Below are 14,801 nucleotides of genomic sequence, written 5' to 3' on the forward strand. Positions count from 1 at the left end.
GGAATTTTTTTTTAAAGGGGCTTGAGAAGAGAAATATTAAGAGTTTGGCGAGTGATCTGGCTGTGTGAGATTAAACCAGGTGGCTAATATGGCGAATTACGCTGCCACAGACTTGATGGGCTGAATGGCCTTTTTGTTTGTGCTGAAACAATCAGTGAACTGTGAAGATAAGATTTATATATAAAAAACACACACACAGGGAAGGGGGAAATGACAGAATAAAATGTCCGGGCACAGCCTCATCACTGCAGTTTGTTTAACAGCATTTTATCTACATTTCAGAGGACAATAATACCAGAGTTTTGTTTGAACGTGTGCTGACTTCCGGATCCTTACCACCTGAGAAATCGGGGTAATATTTCCTGTCCTTAAACGTTAAATCAGCGTGTAAAAAGTTAAATGTTTTAAAATGCTTTAAATTGATTTTTGTAGTGAATTTGATGTGAGTTTTCTCTGCAAATTATTTAGTGTGTAGCACTCAATCTTCCTGATTTTATAAAAAAGTTTTCTTCCAAGTTTGTTTCTTTTCTTTGGATTATGTCTTGCAAAAGAGTTTCCCTGCTTTCTCCAGTCCTGGTTCGATATGTTATAATATAGAGCGCTCAATACTTGCAGGCAGAGTCGATTCCACTTCATTCAAATAATCTGATCACTCAAATCTTTATCGCACAAAATGAATGACTGAATTAGCGTGAGTGGCCTGCGCGTACACCGAGGGCCATAAACAGTTCAATACTCTGGGGTGAGAATAATCGATGACAAGCCCATTCACGGTCATTCCTACTTGGGCTACTTCCTACTGGTTTTGAGTTTTCGTGGCGCACATCAGAATAAACACCTCAAACGGTGAATGATAATCCAGTACGTAAAGTGCCATCGTTAAGTGACAGCTCTTCAATTTGAAAAAGAGAAGCCCTTGCTCCCCTTTAGTGTGACCGTTCTGCGCTGTAATCACTGAAGTCAAATTCGGACACCCCTGTGCACATTACCGTTGTCTCTCTGTTGTGCCACCTAATGTGCCGAAGGAAAAAGTTTGCCCAAATCATTTATTTAAAAAAATGTTTTTATTCGTTTGTGGGATGTGGGCGTCGCTGGCAAGGCCAGCATTTATTGCCCATCCCTAGTTACCCTCGCGAAGGTGGTGGTGAGCCGCCGCCTTGAACCGCTGCAGTCCGTGTGGTGAAGGTGCTCCCACAGTGCTGTTAGGGAGGGAGTTCCAGGATTGGCCGATATATATCCAAGTCGCGATGGTGTGTGACTTGGAGGGGAACTTGGAGGTGGTGGTGTTCCCAGGCACCTGCTGCCCTTGTCCTTCTAGGTGGTAGAGGTCACGGGTTTGGGAGATGCTGCCGAAGAAGCCTTGGTGAGTTGCTGCAGTGCATCTTGCTTCATTAGTTTGATAGTGTAGATGGGGAGAACCAGTTCTCATTGGCGGGAGGGTCGGTAACCAGAGGACACGGATTTAAGATCATTAACAAAAGAACCGGTTTTGGGTGAGGGGGGGGCGGCGGGTGGGGAGATGGGAGAATTTTAATTTTTTTTACACAGCGAGTTGTGATCTGGAATGCACTGCCTGAAAGGGTGGTGGAAGCAGAGTCAATAATATCTTTCAAAAAGGAATTTACAGGGCTATGGGGAAAGGGCAGGGGAGTGGGACTAATTGGATCGCTCTTTCAAAGAGCCAGCTCGGGCATGATGGGCCGAATGGCTGCCTTCTGTGCTATGTGATTCTATTTTCTATTCTATAAGTTTTTATTCAGATATTTTAAGTGACAATTGGTGCAGATTATCAGTACTGGTCTAAAGTTTAGTCAAATTTGTCTTGATTGTGAAACTCAAAAGAGTTTTGTAATTTTGATGGGGAGAATTGAAGACTTGGCAGTAGTAGGGAAAATGCTAGAATCTATTATTAAGGACGTGGTAACAGGTCTCTTAGAAAATAATAATAGGATTGGACAGAGTCAACTCAGATTTATGAAAGGGAAATCATGTTTGACAAATCTGTTGAGTTTTTTGAGGTTGTGAGGTTGTAACTAGCAGAATAGATAAGGAGGAACCAGTGGATGTGGTGTATTTGGATTTTCAGAAGGCATTCGATAAGGTGCCACACAAGAGGTTATTAAACGAAATTAGGGCTCATGGGATTGGGGGTAATATACTAGCATGGATTGAGGATTGGTTAACGGACAGAAAACGGAGTAGGAATAAACGGGTAATTTTTGGGTTGGCAGGCTGTAACTAGTGGGATCAGTGCTTGGGCCTCAGCTATTCACAATCTATATCAGTGATTTGGATGAGGGAACCAAATGTAATAAATCCAAGTTTGCTGATGATACAAAGCTGGGTGGGAATGTAAGTTGTGAGGAGGATGCAAAGAGGCTTCAAGGGGGTAGACAGGCTAAGTGAGTGGGCAAGAACATGGCAAATGGAATATAATGTGGAGAAATGTGAAGTTATCCACTTTGGTAGGAAAAATAGAAAAACAGAATATTCTTTAAATGGTGAGAGATTGGGAAATGTTGGTGTTCAGAGGGACCTGGGTGTCCTTGTACACGAATCACTGAAAGTTAACCTGCAGGTACAGCAAGCAATTAGGAAAGCAAATGGTATGTTGGCCTTTATTACGAGAGGATTTGAGTATAAGAATAAAGACGTCTTACTGCAATTATATAGGGCCCTGGTGAGACCACACCTGGAGTATTGTGTACAGTTTTGGTCTCCTTACCTAAGGAAGGATATACTTGCCATAGAGGGAGTGCAACAAGGGTTCACCAGACTGGTTCCTGGGATGGGGGGTTGTCCTATGAGGAGAGATTGAGTAGACTAGGCCTATATTCTCTAGAGTTTAGAAGAATGAGAGGTGATCTCATTGAAACATACAAAATTCTTACAGGGCTTGACAGGGTGGATGCAGGGAGGATGTTTCCCCTGGCTGGGGAGTCTAGAACCAGGGGTCACAGTCTCAGAATAAGGGGTCGGCCATTTAGGACTCAGATGAGGAGAAATTTCTTCACTCAGGGTGGTGAATCTTTGGAATTCTCTACCCCAGAGGGCTGTGGAGGCTCAGTCGTTGAGTATATTCAAGACAGAGATCGATAGATTTTTGGACATTAAGGGAATCAAGGGATATGGGGATCGGGCAGGAAGGTGGAGTTGAGGTAGAAGATCAGCCATGATCTTATTGAATGGCGGAGCAGGCTCGAGGGGCCAAATGGCCTACTCCTGCTCCTATTTCTTGTGTTCTTATGTAAACAACTTGACGTTGTAATTTCGAATGAGGTGATTCATTGATTCTGCTGTCAGCATTGCCCCTGTCATGGTCTTTGCTGAAACTTTAGATATGCTGCCAGAAAGACACAGTGTTAATGAGCTGCTTATTTTCCAACACACCTTGGTGATAAGGTGCCGAATGGCAGCGAGGAATAAGCAGGAAGCTCACAGAGAGTTATATTATAAGCACGCTAATTCTAGTTTTTCCTCCTTATTGCCTCCTGTCAAAATTACAGAGAGATCTGGGCTCGATTTCTGGCTTTTGAAAGTAACATTGGTGATCTAGCCAGTATCCTGAAAGTGGAAAAGAGGAGGTTTGCTGCTTTTAAGGAGGAATATGAAGGGAAGGAAACAGCCTTGCTAGTGGACAGATACAAGTTCATGGACCTGTTTCCCTGTTCAAACAGTGAACTTAAAGCTCTCGGATATAAGGTATGCATTTTTCCACTGTCGTGTATCTTATGACACAGAAAGTTGGTTACGAACATACCAAATTGACGGGCAGGTAAAGACCAGCTGGTCTATCAAGCCTGCTCCACACACCATGATGGCTGGAGCCTCGTGACTAGACACTTCCTTACACTACCCGAAGTTGTGTCTTAATCTGAAGTGACTTTGGAAAATTAAGCTACATAATATTCCCTTCCTGCACTCTGTCACGTGTCAAGATGTGGTGATCCTCATGGTTTTTCTCTTAGATATTGGCATCAGTTGTGCTGCTCTTGCAATTGAGGTTTTGTTTCACAACTATGCCAGCTGGCCCCAATATAGAGCAACCTTTGATTCAGTATTTATTAACGTCATCAAACCCAACGCCCTCTGCTTTGTTTGGCCCAGCCACTCTCAGAATAAACTGGCCGGGCCCTCAGAGGAACTATTCTGGTGCAAATTTGGACCACTTGCAGCTACTTGAAGTCATGAGAACCATCCTTACCTTTAGGACAAGTCCAAGCAAGGCTTCTCCATGTATGATGGTAAACCAGACCTTGTCCTTCATATAATGCCTACCTACCACTACCTAATCGCCATAAATGTCTGTAAGTGGTACTCCAACCTTGAACGATAAGCACGAATGATCAGTCATCAGTGGAGAAAGGCGGCGACAAACGTTTCAGGATTTCAGACTATGGTGCCACTGTAGCTGAAAGTGCCCTGAATTGCAAAGGACAATACAACAGATCTTTTCATCCTTGATTGCACACGTGATCAAGTAGGCTTCCCTTGAAGGCTTTGCCCTAAAGACTGGGGATATTAAAGACTCAGTGAGGTCCTGCAAGGTGCAGTCTCTCCCTGTTCAAATCTTTTCTGCCCCGTCTGCAGCATTGAAGTCACCCTGGTGACTGCAGCCATGGTAGGCTATCCCTCCTTATTCTCCTCCACCGCTGCATCTTTTGACACAGTCGAGCATTTCATACTTCCCCACATCCATAGCCGGATCTTGGTTCCCTCCTACCTGGCCCTAAATAATCAGTGTGTCTCCCCTCACCCCACAAGGTTTCTTCGGGTGTGCCCCAAGACCACATCGTCTGCCTCCTCCTCCTTCTCATCGAATATGCTGTCTCTTGGCAACACGGTCCAGAAACATGGGTTTTGCCTCCAGATGACATCCAGTTTACCTCTCCACCACTGCCCTTGACTCCATTGCTGCCACCATGCTATCTCTTTGCCCTGAATAAGCCAGAACTTTCCAGCTGAGCCACAGTGAGATGGAAGTCTTCTCGTTTGGCTCTTGCCAGAAATGTTGCACCTTTTGGTCCCATTTCTAACCCCCTTCCTACCCTGCCTAATCCCAGTGCCCTGTTTGGCCCTCAGTTAAAGTTCAAACCCCACATCTGCTCTATCACCAAGATTCTCTATTAACTACCTCCACAACATTGCTTGCCTCTGTTCTTATCTCGCCCCCGCCATCATTGAAACTTGCGGCCACGCTTCCATCACCTCGTGGTTTGATTGCCCCAACACTCTCCATGTTGGCCTTCTGAATTCCAAACTGCATAAACTCAAGCCATCCTCTGCTCTCTCAGGTGGACGTAAAAGATCCCATTGCACTATTTTGAAGAAGAGCAGGGGAGTTCTCCCCGGTGTCCTGGGCCAATATTTATCCCTCAACTAACATCACTAAAACAGATTATCTGTTCGTTTATCACATTGCTGTTTGTGGGAGCTTGCTGTGCGCAAATTGGCTGCCACGTTTCCCACATTATAACCGTGACTACACTTCAAAAGTACTTCATTGGCTGTAAAATGCTTTTTGATGTCCTGAGGTCGTGAAAGGCGCTACATATAATTCAAGTCCTTTTTTTTCTTTCTTTTATCCTATCCCATATTCTAAGTCCTGCGCTACCATCCTTACCCCATGCCCCAGTGCGTTGACCACACCCAGCTGGCACATTCTGCTCTTTCGACTCGGAACTGCTGTGCGTCCCACTTCACTGCACCTGACCGTTAGCGGCGGAGCCTCCGGCCACCCCACCCTCTGTATCTTAGAACTCCCTCCCTGCACCCCTTCGCCTTGCCAGCGTTCTTCCCGCATTCAAAAAGCCTCTTTGAAAGCAATCGGTAGCTTTCAGCCATCCACTGTAACTTCTCTCCTCAGTGTTCTCAGATCTCCTCCTGTAAAACAACCTTGGTATGTTCGTTACATGAAAGGGCCAAAAGAAGTGTTTTTGTTATACATTCATATTCAGCCCATGAAGAAGGTAGCTGCCAGGGACTAGCAGGCAGTATACCAGAAGTTTGTAAACCTAATTTAAATTGAGGTTACTTTGGGGGGTGGGACAGTTTTCTAGCTTGGAATCACAGGCACTACAGTACTGTGCATTTTTTAAATTCTGAACGGATGGACAGGGTAGATGTGGAGAGAATGTTTCCACTTGTGGGAAAATCCAAAACTAGGGGCCATAAATACAAGATAGTTACTAATAAATACAATAGTGAAATAAGGAGAAATTTCTTCACTCAGAGAGGGGTTAGAACGTGGAAACTCGCTAACATGGGAAGTGCTTGAGGCAAATATGCTTTCAAAAGGAAACTAGACGAGTACATGAGAGAAAAGGGAATAGAAAGATATGCCGCAAGGCTGAGAATGAGGCAGATGGAATGGGAGGAGACCAATGTTCCCTGTGATTTTTGAGGGGGGGGGGGGGGTTGCGGCCCCCCTCAAACCTCCGCACATGCACGGTTTTCCCATTGAGAAACCGGCGAGTGGCCTGCGCGGGAGCTTCAGACACAGCTGTGCGGCCACGCGGCTAAACGGGAACGTTGGAGGAGACCCGTGTGGAGTATAAACACCAGCGCAGACTAGTTGGGCCGAATGGCCTGTGTCTGTGCTCTATATTCTATTGCTAAATATTGGAACTTGACATAAAACCCTCGAGTTGAAATTACTTGGGACGGGGTGGGGGGAGGGGAGAAAAAGCAGGTCAATCAATGTTTACAATATTGTGTTGGAATTGTCACGCTAAGTTAAAAAAAAAATGCTTGCCTGCTTACAGGATGTTTCTCGAACCAAACTGACTGCCATAATCCCAGATCCCATCATCACTCCTTCCACCGTAACCATAATGAAGGATGAAGTCGACCGAAAGCCAGAGTATCCGAAACCTGATACGAACCAGATGATACCTTTCCAGCCAAGGCATTTAGCGCGTAAGTAGTTTGATTTTTTTTCACATGGCAGCTGTTGATGATTCTGTTATTCCCATTTAAACCTCCTCTAGACTCATCTTTGTTTCTTTACTTGCCCCATTACCATCTCCTTTCACCTCGCACCACCATCCCTTTTGTCATTTAATCTCTCCTGCCTTCCACCCTGTCACAGACCTTCCCTTTTGTCCTTTCCTCCCCTCCCCTCCTTTCCCTGCCACCGCACTTGCTTAAAACCTGCTCCATCTCTAACCTTTTCCAATTCTGACGAAAGGTCATTGACCTGAAACGTTAACTCTGTTTCTCCCTCCACAGATGTTGCCTGACCCGCTGAGGGTTTCCAGCATTTGCTGTTTTTATTTCAGATTTCCAGCATCCGCAGTATTTTGCTTTAGTATAGTTTGATATTGGTTTTCACTTGCCAGATATTTGGTTGAAACGTTTTAGTTATTGAGCACTTTTGTTACACTGTCATAGCAAATAGCAAGCTGCAGTGTCGATGATGCATTGTTTAAGTAGCTTCACTGCAGTAATGCTGTGAGCACTAAAGGAATACTCACATCGTTTGTTCTTTGTACAGCTCCCGGTCTCCATCCTGTCCCCGGCGGAGTGTTTCCCGTACCCCCAACTTCTGTGCTACTTATGAAACTGCTACCACCGCCAACTTGTTTCCAGGTAAGTACAGTGACCTTTCTCAGTAACTCCCAACTCGGGTGGGGTGGTTTTGACTTTGGGCGACAGTGTAAAACGGGCGATAGGGGATCAGCCGTCCCGATATACACCTCCCCCATTTACATTTCCCCCATTTACACCTCCCCCATTTACATTTCCCCCATTTACATTTCCCCCATTTACACCTCCCCCATTTACATTTCCATTGTCTGGAGTATTGTGTACAATTTTGGTCTCCTTACCTAAGGAAGGATATACTTGCCATAGAGGGAGTGCAGCGAAGGTTCACCAGACTGGTTCCTGGGATGGGGGGATTGTCCGATGAGGAGAGACTGAGTAGACTGGGCCCTTATTCCCCAGAGTTTAGAAGAATGAGAGGGGATCTCATTGAAACATACAAAATTCTTACAGGGCTTGACAGGGTAGATGCAGGGAGGATGTTTCCCCGGGCTGGGGAGTCTAGAACCAGGGGTCACAGTCTCAGGATAAGGGGTCGGGCATTTAGGACTGAGATGAGGAGAAATTTCTTCACTCAGAGGGTGGTGAATCTTTGGAATTCTCTACCACAGAGGGCTGTGGAGGCTCAGTCGTTGAGTATATTCAAGACAGAGATCGATAGATTTTTGAATATTAAGGGAATCAAGGGATATGGGGAAAGTGCAGGAAAGTGGAGATGAGGTCAAAGATCAGCCATGATCTTATTGAATGGCGGAGCAGGCTCGAAGGGCCGAATGGCCTACTCCTGCTCCTAATTCTTACAATCTATATTAACGATTTGGAGGAAGGGACCGAGTGCAACGTATCCAAGTTTGCCGACGATACAAAGATGGGAGGGAAAGCAGTGAGGAGGACATAGAAAACCTGCAAAAGGACATAGACAGGCTAAGTGAGTGGGCAGAGATTTGGCAGATGGAATATAATGTTGGAAAGTGTGAGGTTGTGCACTTTGGCAGAAAAAATCAAAGAGCAAGTTATTATCTAAATGGAGAGAAACTGCAAAGTGCTACAGTACAAAGGGATCTGGGGGTCCTGGTGCATGAAACACAGAAGGTTAGTATGCAGGTGATCAGGAAGGCCAATGGAATCTTGGCTTTTATTGCGAGGGGGATGGAGTATAAAAACAGGGAAGTCTTGCTGCAGTTATACAGGTTATTGGTGAGGCCACACCTGGAATACTGCGTGCAGTTTTGGTTTCCATATTTAAGAAAAGATATACTTGCTCTCGAGGCGGTTCAGAGAAGGTTCACTCGGTTGATTCTGGAGATGAGGGGGTTGACGTATGAGGAAAGGTTGAGTAGGTTGGGCCTCTACTCATTGGAGTTCAGAAGAATGAGAGGCGATCTTATCGAAACATATAAGATTGTGAGGGGGCTTGATCGGGTGGATGCAGTGAGGATGTTTCTACTGATGGGTGAGACTAGAACTAGGGGCATAATCTAAGAATAAGGGGCTGCCCTTTCAAAACTGAGATGAGGAGAAACTTCTTCACTCAGAGGGTAGTAAATCTATGGAATTTGCTACCCCAGAGAGCTGTGGAAGCTGCAACATTAAATAAATTTAAAATGGAAATAGACAGTTTCCTAGCAGATAAGGGAATTAGGGGTTACGGGGAGAGGGCAGGGAAGTGGACGTGAGTCTAGATTTGGATCAGCCATGATCCTATTGAATGGCGGAGTAGGCCCGAGGGGCCGTATGGCCTACTCCTGCTCCTACTTCTTATGTTCGTATGATCTCATTGAATGGTGGAGCAGGCTCAAAGGGCCGAATGGCCGACTCCTGCTCTTATTTCTTCTGTTATATCTTCAGTGGGGGGAGATGTAAAACGGGTGGGTGGGGTGGGGGAGCTGGTGGAGGATGGTCTGATACCGCCTGTTTTACTCTGTCACCCAAAGTCAGAATGACCCCCAAGGATCCAGTGATCCCCGCCCCCCCCTCCCTCCTTGAGCTGAGGTACTGGGTGTACTCGCAATCGGAATGTTTCTGTTTCCAAAACCTGCCTGGCCATTTCTAGCCGTTTCCATTACCATCGCAAACTGCAAGGAGGACCTTTGCACCGTGAGATTCTTGTCTTACGATCTTGCGGCAGGTGTGTGTCCGGGCTTTATGTCTTTGTGAACGGGCCTGGGTGAGTGTGCCATGGAGCCTGACAGCCACATGGGAGGTTTAAAAGTCAGAGCTCCCATTTACCTATCGCCGGTTGCTGATACTATCAGATCTTGGCGTTCTAATCCAGGATTTATCCACAAACTCTGAAGAAAACACACATCCTTTCCAAACCTGCCGACCCACGGAATTCAAACAGGTCAAAGCAGCGAGTAAAATAAACCAATCTGAGTGCAAGGAACGCCGAGTTGTTTGGGCTCATAGTTCACGTTGCCATGGCTACTGTGGCTTAGTTAAGGCCCGCGCCTTGTTTTACAGGTTCACTGAGAGTTCCCAATTTGCAACGTGTCTATCCTGTTCATGTCTGGTAATGTTTAAGACTTTGGATTTAATGGTTTTTAAAAAAAAAAAATATTGCTTCCTTTTCCCTCGTGCCCTCCTGAAGCAGGTAATTCATCCTGCTGCCATCCCTCTTCCCCACTGCATTATCAGCCCCAGCTTTTCTTTCAGTACATTTTGCCTTGTGTATATATTTTGAAAATTAGAGTATGTTCTAGCGTCGAGTCGGACACTGGCACAAAGAAATGTGAGGTAGAGCTTGATGCAAACGGTGGTTTGTCATATTCTTTTTGTTTGTGGGAGCTTGCTGTGCGCAAATTGGCTGCCGCGTTGCCTACATTACAACAGTGACTACACTTCAAAAATACTTTGGTTGTAAAGCGCTTTGGGACATCCGGTGGTCGTGAAAGGCGCTATAGAAATGCAAGTCTTTTAAAAGACTGGAGAAGCAGTTACTTATATTGTTATTTTTGTTGTACGCAGTGATTGTATTTGGAAACTTCCTTTCCACAGGGGCCATTTGTTCAAGTTGATGAACTAATTGAAGTTTTGAGACGCTGCCAGTTACCGGACAGTAAGTGGTGTTCTTTGCTGCATCTTCATAGTCGGTCTTCTAAATTGAGTGGGATGTTCCAAATGCGATGCTTTCGGCCATGAAATTGCACCGTGGGGTACTAGCACATGCATCCTTGACACTTTCCGCTCAAATTGTCTTGCTTGTTTGGAATTTCTCTCTCCACTATTTTAGTGCAGATGTTTAAAATAAATGGATTGGCGCCTTTGTTCAGATAGCGGAGAGGAATTTCAGACGAGCACTTAAGCGTTTGTACATCAGTAGCTTACAGTTTAATTCCAAGGCCTTTGCATTTTCTTTAATAGAATATTTTTTTTAATTGTTATCAATGGCAATGTGAATATAGAAACGCTTCCAGTCCGAATTGCTTACTCTAAAAGCTGCGCACAGGCATGGACTCTGCCAAGTCCTAATATTTTGTTTAAAAGTCCACTTAACCTGTCATCTTTAAACATATTCTGGAGAAGTAAATGTAACAAAAGTGAACAATATTAATACAAACCCGTTTAGGTTAAACTTATCGGGGGGGGGGGGGGATTTCCCTCCCTCTGCTCCAGTGCTGGACGGGAACAGCACTCCGAGTTAAGTTCAGTGGGATCTACTGACTGTTGGGAAACAAACTGGCTACAATTAGTCTAGAAACCTACTTCATCGTTTATGGTTTTCATCAAGTTTCATTATATTGTGTTATTTGGAGCATTTATATTTTTTTTAAATGACTCGACCTGTCCCTTTAATTAATTTCACCCACATCAGAAGACATTCAAATTACCATCCCTTTATTCTCCTCTGTTCTGGTGCATGAGAAAGCATGCAGGGAGTGAGCGGTAGAGTGGGATTAAACTAGGTAGCAACAAAAAACACTGGCACAGACTTGATGGGCTGAACGGCCTGTTTCTGCACTGTAATGTCCGGTGGGTTTCAGTTCACAGAAACCCCACAGTGCAGACAGAGGCCATTTCGGCCCATCGAGCCTGCACCGACACATATCCCACCCGATCCCCGTAACCCCTACACCAACACATATCCCACCCTATCCCTGTAACCCCACGTATTTAATCTCCCTAACACTAAGGGTCAATTTATCATAGCCAATCAACCTAACACGCACATCTTTGGAGTGTGGGAGGAAACCGGAGCACCCGGAGAAAACCCACGCAAACACGGGGAGAATGTGCAAACTCCACACAGTCGCCCGAGGTCGGATTCGAACCCGGGTCTCTGGCGCTGTGAGGCAACAGTGCTAACCACTATGCCACCGTGCTGTAATCTACAGTATTTTAGGTGCACAGTGAAGTTTTTTTTTTATAGCCGTTACTTCATTTCTTACGAATGATCCATTAAGTATCTTGTCACGCCAACCCACTGGCCCCACCTTGGTTCCAGATCCACTTGGCCTCGCCTAATCAGTTTTGGGCCCAGTCTAGTTCAGCCCCTGTTTCAAAGACCGTTGAATGTTAACGAGGAAGATCATTTTTATGGCGTGTAATCTTAACATTCTTGGACATGAGGGAGTAAGTTTGTTCTCATGGCGAGCCGCCAAGGATAACTGAGGGTTAGAAAACCAAATTTATGTTGGCCAGAGGGAAGCAAAGCAAATAATTGCTGTTCCTTCCCACTAAAACTTAGCAGATATACAACCCAATGGAAAAGATAGAGGATGAGGTAAAAAGAAACACATGGCAATTCACGTTAGTAATTTTTTACATTTATTTTTTATTCACGGGCTGTGGGTGTCGCTGGCAAGGCCGGCATTTATTGCCCATCCCTAATTGCCCTTTGAGAAGGTGGTGGTGAGCCGCCGCCTTGAACCGCTGCAGTCTGTGTGGTGAAGGTACTCCCACAGTTTTGGTCTCCTTATTTAAGGAAAGATATACTTGCATTGGAGGCAGTTCAGAGATGGTTCACTCGGTTAATTCCTGAGATGAGGGGGTTGACTTATGAGGAAAGGTTGAGCAGGCTGGGCCTCTACTCATTGGAATTTAGAAGAATGAGGTGATCTTATTGAAACATATAAGATACTGAGGGGGCTCGACAAGGTAGATGCAGAGAGGATGTTTCCCCTCGTGGGGAAATCTAGAACTCGGGGGCACAGTTTCAGAATAAAGGGTCGCCCTTTTAGAACTGAGATGAGGAGGAACTTCTTCTCGGAGGGTCGTAAACTTGTGGCATTCTCTGCCCCAGAGAGCTGTGGAGGCTGGGTCATTAAATACATTTAAAGTGGAGAGAGACAAATTTTTGCAAGATAAGGGAGTGAAGGGTTATGGGGAGCAGGTGGGGAAGTGGCTTTGAGCCCTAGATCAGCCATGATCTTATTGAATGGCGGAGCAGGCTCAAGAGGCCAAGTGGCCTATTCCTGCTCCTATTTCTTATGTGCTGTTAGGGAGGGAGTTCCAGGATTTTGATCCAGCAACGATGAAGGAACGGCCGATATACTTCTAAGTCAGGATGGTGTGTGACTTGGAGGGGGTGCTGTTCCCATGCACCCATAGTAACAGAAACCATGTGGTGTCTTCTCTTTTGGGGTACCCTGCAGAATTTTTGTAGATTACTGATTTCTCATGCCACAAACTAGCAATTGACTATCTGAACCTCCAGCCTGTTTGGAACAGAACCCGTCTGTTGAAGGTCCATTCATAGAGAATGTTTCAGTTAGAACAGTAAAGATTGGCTGTGGACTGTGACAGTACCCGTGACTAGCAGTGCTGTTTGCGATGTACATGAGGCAGGACATGTAAACATAGCCTCCCTGTTGGGCATGTACATTAAAAACTACAGGTTCCCGTCAGCATCATCTTGGCGCACAAGATGCGCAGGCACCTAGTAGTTTACTTGCCTGGGAAATATGTGTAACGGTGATGCTAGTACCCGAATCGCAGCTTTCCCACCCATAAAAAGAACAGGTTTATTAAACTCTGCCGTTTACTTTCCTAGCTGTTGAACAAGCTATTGAGCTGATCACCGGAGGCCAGCCTGAAATGACTATTGAAGGAAATGGACCTATAGAAAACGATGCAATGATGAAAAAGCCCCTGAAGAGGGCGGCAAATGAAGATTCTGATGAAGAGGAGGAGAAAGGAGCGGTGGCGCCTCCCGTGCACGACATTTACAGAGCACGTCAGCAGAAACGAGTCCGATAAACTAGTCCGTTACGGACTGTTTCATGTTTTGAAGGAACTGAACTTGTCATTCTTAAAATGTCGAGACATGAGCTGTGTCTTCTTCACTTGCCTGTGGAAATGAGACTGTGCTTCACTGTCGTGCCTCATTCGAATAAGTTTAGCTCATTTGGATTGGGAAAAGAAATGGATAAAACCTTGTTTCTTCTCTACGAAAAATTTCATTTTTCAACAGGCTCTCGTTTGAGCAGAATATATATTAAAAAAGAGTTTTGGTCTTGAATACCAGGCAACCGTGCCCGCTCACACCGTACAAACATTTCAACTCGATCCGTGCAAGTCTGCTGTTCAGATGCAACTTGTGAATCTTTGTGATTTTGTTTTATTTGTCAAGTTTCATTTTTAAAAGAAAAACTGGATGGTGCAAATACGAGGGAAGGTATTTTAATATCCCGCAAAGCTACAACGCCACAGTCCTGTTGTGTCATGTGGTTTCCTGCCAAGTCTCATTTTACCATTATTTATGGCAACCTGTTTCCTTTTGTAATTTGACAGCCCGAACACAATCTTTGTAATAAAGAGTTAAAATACATTTAAGCTTATTTGTATGCATTTGCACCATCTTCCTCTCATCGAAGCTAGCAAACCCGTGCAGAACAGTTCTCTATGTCCTATTTTTTTTAAATCACCATTGCCTGAAAGGGTGGTGGAAGCAGATTCTGTAGTAACTGTCAAAAGGTAACGGGATATATACTTAAAAAGGAAACACTTGCATACCTATGGAGAAAGTGCAGGGGAGTGGGGCTAATTGGATAGCTCTTTTCACAGGCACGGTGGGCCAAATGGCTGTATGAATGATTCTATACCAACTTTTTGGAGGCCTCGGGATCTTAATGTGCAAGAGGGAATATTGTTTATTTGTGACTTTCAAAACGCTGGATTAAAAGTAATACTTTTCACTGCTATCAGCTCTTAATAGGTAAGATCCCTTTAGTAATACTTTAAGACTGTGTCTCTCTTCCATTCAGCTCAGTATTTCCTATGTGCTGAGTAATAATTGACTGCCATATCCAATTAGG

At 44.9% G+C, this 14,801-nt stretch overlaps 1 protein-coding gene across 3 annotated transcripts in view; it reads left to right on the top strand.

The window, feature by feature from the left end:
* The window catches only part of cstf3 (cleavage stimulation factor, 3' pre-RNA, subunit 3), a 130,625-nt gene extending 116,311 nt beyond the window's left edge, over positions 1-14,314 (top strand). For all 3 annotated transcript variants that reach the window (XM_086008239.1, XM_086008240.1, XM_086008241.1), the window contains 6 exons: positions 283-352; positions 3,507-3,702; positions 6,765-6,918; positions 7,496-7,590; positions 10,543-10,603; positions 13,538-14,314. In XM_086008239.1, coding sequence (XP_085864365.1) covers positions 283-352; positions 3,507-3,702; positions 6,765-6,918; positions 7,496-7,590; positions 10,543-10,603; positions 13,538-13,743 — 782 coding nt within the window. In that variant the 3' untranslated portion in view covers positions 13,744-14,314. The remainder of the gene's footprint in view (positions 1-282; positions 353-3,506; positions 3,703-6,764; positions 6,919-7,495; positions 7,591-10,542; positions 10,604-13,537) is intronic.
* Positions 14,315-14,801: the final 487 nt, after the last annotated feature.

This window comes from Somniosus microcephalus, chromosome 15 (genome assembly GCF_052327205.1).
Source record: "Somniosus microcephalus isolate GS21.2 chromosome 15, FLI_Smic_1.0, whole genome shotgun sequence".
In the NCBI taxonomy this organism is placed as follows: domain Eukaryota; kingdom Metazoa; phylum Chordata; class Chondrichthyes; order Squaliformes; family Somniosidae; genus Somniosus; species Somniosus microcephalus.